The following is a 5,206-nucleotide window of genomic DNA, read 5'->3' as shown; positions in this document are numbered from 1 at the left end:
GTCCCTCTGCTCCTCTTGCCTCAAGCTGTGATGTGGAGTGTAGGTCGAGAAAGATTCGCAAAGAACGTCAGGTCCTGATTGTTGGCGAGATACAATCGGTATCCAGCGATGATCGTTCTACCTACGACCTTGGACTGTGTAGAAAGCCGATATAGTCAGCTAGAGTCGCCGAGCAGAGCTCTAAGACGATGAAGATCCGACCGGGCTCGCTCCATGCCTCGACGAAGCGCACAACCGCGTCGTGACTGATCGTTCGGTGGATTCGTATCTCTTCGCGCGCAACTTGAGAATGGATCAGCCCAGAAGACCGGATTATCTTGATTGCCACAGGCTGAGACGGAGCCGTATATGGTAGTGTAGCGTGGAGTAAGCGCCCCTGTAACATGCTGCATCTTCGATGATGCGGACTCACAGTTTTGCTGCCAGCGGATGTCGCTTCATAGACTTGGCCGAAAGCGCCTTCCCCTAGAATTCGAGTAGCTTCGTACATCATACCGCTTCTCGTCATTTGTTGCAGCGTGCAGCGAATTTCGATCGCAGCAAGATGCTGACGAATGAATGGGGTGGACTTTTGCTGGCCGATGCACTTGCGTGCGACTCGTTGTGATCGCGGGCAGTGTCCCCCACGTGATGTCAAGCTCCGATGTAGGGAGCGGGCCTAGAAAGTAGGCGGAATCGTCTCACCCGTACTTGTACGAATGGACCGTGAGCTCGAGTCGGAACCGGCCTTGGACTCCTGTGGACGAGGCCGACGACACGGCAAGGGATCGAGTGCGTGCACTCAGCGAGAGCAGACAAGGGACAGGGCTTGATCTGGGGATGTACTCCCCATGCAGCGCAGAAACTCTGCGCGACGCGAAGAACACCGTCGGACGACTGCGTTCTTCAGGCTCTATAGGCTCTGTTCAAGTCGGTGGGATGCGTCTGACTTGATCCGAGTGCCGACCATTTGGCGCAATCACCCCTTCGCAAGGCTTCAGCCCTCGTGTGTCAGCCTCGAGCGGACCGAGCGGGATGGCTCGCACGCAGTTCCGTATCTGTGCGCTTTGCGCTCTGCGCTCTGCGCTCTGCGCTCTGCGCTCTGCAGGACAGCGGCTGACATGAAGGAAAAGAACATTGTTTGCGACTAGTTTGTCGAGGGTGCGTCAGAAGGGTGTGCGCGCGAGCATTACGAGACGAAAAGAACAATGCCGGTCGGATCGCTTCTCGAGCGAAGAGAAGGCGGTCGATTATTCTCTCTTCTGCGTTCCAGTCCGCCTCACGAAGGCTCGAAACCTGTACAGAGAGGAACGAGCGCCGTGTGTACCTCCTTCTTTGCAAAGACGAGGTCGAGATCGTCTGGATGTACGCCATCCGTGTTCCCAGCACAGCACGTGGAGGACCGAGCGTGGCCATGAGAAAGACTCCGCAGCGCGTCAAGATGGCTTGCGAGGTCCGAACGCGGGGGCCCCAGCTTGCTGAGACTTCCTGAGTAGGTCGCTGGCTGTTGCAACTTTCGTGTGCTCAAGAGCCCGAGCGTGGGCGTGAGAAACACGATGCAGCTGGTCAGCTTGGCCGACATGGCGGTTCGTGATCGTGCGTAGGGGGACCGAGCGTGACCGTGAGATTTCTGCGGCGCATCATGGCATCTCGGCAGCTTGCAAGATCCAAGCGCATGGGTCCGAGCTTGCCCTTCTCAATCACGAAAGATCTGATGCCTACCACTTGTGTGGGTTTCGAGGACCGAGCGCGACCGTGAGAACGGCAAAGCTGACCAGCCTGCATTCTCCGGCCGGCCGTTGAGGGCTCGCGCTTTGTGAGGGAGAAGACCTCAAGCGTCAAGGCTGAAGAGCACGTCCCTCAAAAATCGTTGATCCTACCCGTGACATGAGGTCCGACTTCTCGTAAGCCTGGAGACTCTGCTGCCTATCTTCAAGATCCCTAAACTGCTGGTGACTGATGGCATGCATGACCTACCGTTTCCTAGGTCTACCTTCCTTTTGGTCTACTCCCCTATTGCACCCGTTTTACCCGTTTTACGACCTTGTGTTGCGGCGCGCATCATCAAGCATGCCGGCAAAGCCTTATCCGACGCTCGAGTACATAACTGCGATACCTCATCTGATTGGCCCCTCCATGCCCTTTGTCACTCTTGATCCCGCAGCTGGCTCCAGGACAGCATCTTCACCAAGATAATGAGGGAGAGTGACGGCCCGCGTGACCCCGACACGCCTTCTTTGACCACTCTGACCGTGTCTCCCGAACAAGTCGCTGCCGTTCCGGGGATGTCAGACCTCATCGAATCGATCCGACAATACGTGACGCCTGACAGACCTGAAAATGGTGCAGGAAACGTTGCGATCGTCTTTTCTGCGATTTTCACGGCCCTGCGCACCGGCGGCGTGACGATGGAAAGAAATCGTCTGGCCCTATCGCACTTCCAGTTCGGGTTCCGCGGCGAGGGATACGAGGTGAGCTGTGCTACGTAAGACCTGCTGCTATTTGCATGGCCGGCTCACGTATCCTTCCTTCTCTGACAGATCCCGCTCTCGTTGTCCCTGCTTCACGCAGCTTCGCAAACGCAGCCTTTGGACGCTTCAGGCGCGTCTCCTGGGAGCGTGGACCGTCGCAGTCCAAGAAAGAGGAAACATGCGAAGGCTGCGGCTCAGGAAGCATGCACTCGGCACACGCTCTTGCTCAAGAAGCTTTTCGAGAGGGTCGAGGCCGCGAGTGGTGACTCTCGAACGCTCGCGCGTCACCTTAGCGCCAGGGCCGTAGTATCTTCCGCGTCTCCCCCGTCGCCGGGCACGATCACGGCTTCTGCAGTGGCAGAACAGCTCGAAGAGCTGCTGGATCGAGAGTCCGAGTGCAAGAGGGCGACGAGAAGAGTCTACGAAGCCTACGCGCAGCTCGGGGATTCCTTCGTCGGACTTGTCGCTCATGTTTGCCAGGACACACCACCGTCGGCCGAAACGAAGGCGTTTCACCGAAAGTGTTTCGCGATTTTGGAGGACGTTACGACTCGTTGGACAAGGCGGGCCGAGCTGAGTCGGCCTGCTCTCGTCAAGCGCTTGGAGCGGGCAAGGAAGATTCATCTGCTTGCGCGCTGCTTCGGCGAGCAAGTCCTGACCAGCGAAGCTCTGACGATGCGTCTGGTCGACAGAACCACGTTCCAATCGTTCTCTATCCTCCTGCAAGAAGCAGCTCAAGCTCCACGCGCAAGTGAGAGCGAAGAAGCGTCTGCAAAATGGAACGCTGCCGTCCCCGGTACGCGCTGAAATGGGACCAAGACGAGAAACTCAGAGACACGGTGTCGTTGTCAATCTTTGCACTTGAGCTTAAAAAGCGGACCTAGGGAGGGGAAGGCGCTGATTAATTCGTAACCGCGCACTTTCATCGTCCCACAGAAGTGGAATTTCTGCATCCACATTGCATTGCGAAACACTTTTAGAGAAGACGAGCCGCTCTGTGAAGAGCATTTGTCGCCTCGAGGAGCAATACCTTCTCCAGGAGAGCAGCGTGGATGCTCCGAGAGAATGAGCATGCATGAGGGTGTGCGTGAGCACGTCACTGCCAGACTGAGCGACAAACACACCTGCAGTGGACCGACAGCCTGAATCCAGGGTCCCCGGGTGCATCTCTTACGCCGAGGCTGCAGATGCGAGCGCAGTGAGTCGGAGTCGCGGGGTCGCCCTGCGTCCCGAAAGTCCGACCCAGATCCGGCAACAACAGGATCCGACTTCTTTGCAAAGCTTTCAGCGCACATAGGCAGGTGCGGGTCACGTCACGCTCCGTGCCGAATTTGTTAAAGTTTCATTCGGAGCTGTTCAGCACCCAGGGTTCGCCACGTGGCAAAAGAAGGGGAAGGGAAACACAAGCTCACTGCAGCCGGACCACGCTACCCTTCGCGGCCCTGCAAACAAGTCGCGGCGACCGAGTGAAAATAGTCTTCTGACGCGTCTCCCTTGCAGCTCTAACCATTATGGCTTCAATGAGCTGATTGGAGGAACAGCATGGAGCAATGAAAATTAGCAGACTTTGTGAAACTGAATGTCATCGCTTGCTCTTACTGCATGAAGCCATTCGTCAGTTTCCGCATGGTCTTGCGGACGAGATCGCACGGGTCGACGCCTGTAAAGATCAGCGAATACGGTCAGACCCAAGGCTTCGAATATCGAGGGGATGATTGAGATCCACCGATGAAGTTTTGGGAAAGAAAACGGCAGTGTCTCTGGGTTTGTATCTGCGGTCGCACCATCATGTCAAATTGAACTTGAATCCAATACGATCTTCTCTGGGCGCTTCAAGGCATCTACTCTAGACATATTGCCCTGTGCAAACTCTGTCTCGTTGCTTGGCGCTAGGTATGGCGTGCGCGAGAGGCTCTATATGAAATCAAGTTCACGTCCTTTACGCAATGCTCGCCGCGAACGTGGTGTGGGAAGAACGATCAGCGGGACGAAGGCAAGCAAACGCGAAGGAGGAAGTCTTAATGTCATGGTTGAGACTATCTTCAGTCCTTCGCGCCTGGAAGATTACGCATCCCCCGTGCCTACCCTTGGCATGCACAATAATGTGGCTGGTGAGAGATCTCCTATCTCGCGAGCGGATCACATCGGCTGGGGCATCTGACGCGCTCATCGGGCTCAAAGGAGGATGATGAAAAGATAAAGCATGCGAACACTTTTGGGATTATTTCTGAGGCGCGGCCCGAATTCCGGGGCGGCTGGCTCGAAATTACTTCTTCCCATGTAGCTTCTGGAAATCATGACGAATATCAATATTGTGGCGAGCAGCATGATGGCATCCGATTTATAGTCGAACAAGACATCCTCGTCAAAGGGCGGACGCAGAGAGACACCAAATTGCCGTCTTTACAGCTGCTCCTGCCCTAGGTCCGCCTCCTAGCCCGGTGCGACCAGATTTCTGCACATCGCGATCAAGCAATGTGTGATCTGTCACTAAGGCAAACACTGGATGAATTTAAAGCAGTGCACATGGCTGACGTGCAGACCAAGACGCGCTAGAGTCTGTCCCTCGTGTCCGCAGCGGACTTGTGCGCCTTGATGAGCGCGCTCGTTTCGAGCATCATCATCTTCTGACTTACCACGGTGCGCAATGATGCGCTTGTGCGGCGGTGCCCCGAGACTGCCTATACTGATCGCAAGCAGATGAAGCGCCCGCTTGGAAGGCCACCAACTTTCTCGGCGGGAGTGTCGCCGTGAGG

At 56.0% G+C, this 5,206-nt stretch overlaps 1 protein-coding gene across 1 annotated transcript; it reads left to right on the top strand.

Annotated features, from left to right (window-relative positions):
- Positions 1 to 2,049: 2,049 nt before the first annotated feature.
- Positions 2,050 to 3,257, top strand: PAN0_122d6771 (uncharacterized protein; the record flags this gene model as incomplete). The annotated part of the gene is made up of 3 exons (XM_014797805.1): positions 2,050 to 2,078; positions 2,144 to 2,450; positions 2,520 to 3,257. The coding sequence occupies 3 exons, from the start codon at positions 2,050 to 2,052 to the stop codon at positions 3,255 to 3,257; spliced, it is 1,074 nt and encodes a 357-aa protein (XP_014653291.1).
- Between the last annotated feature and the right edge of the window lie 1,949 nt (positions 3,258 to 5,206).

Source organism: Moesziomyces antarcticus (assembly GCF_000747765.1).
Source record: "Moesziomyces antarcticus DNA, scaffold: scaffold_v10122, strain JCM 10317, whole genome shotgun sequence".
Taxonomy (NCBI): Eukaryota; Fungi; Basidiomycota; class Ustilaginomycetes; order Ustilaginales; family Ustilaginaceae; genus Moesziomyces; species Moesziomyces antarcticus.
Note: the sequence above shows the minus strand (reverse complement) of the source record. Positions and strands in the feature narration are given on the sequence as shown.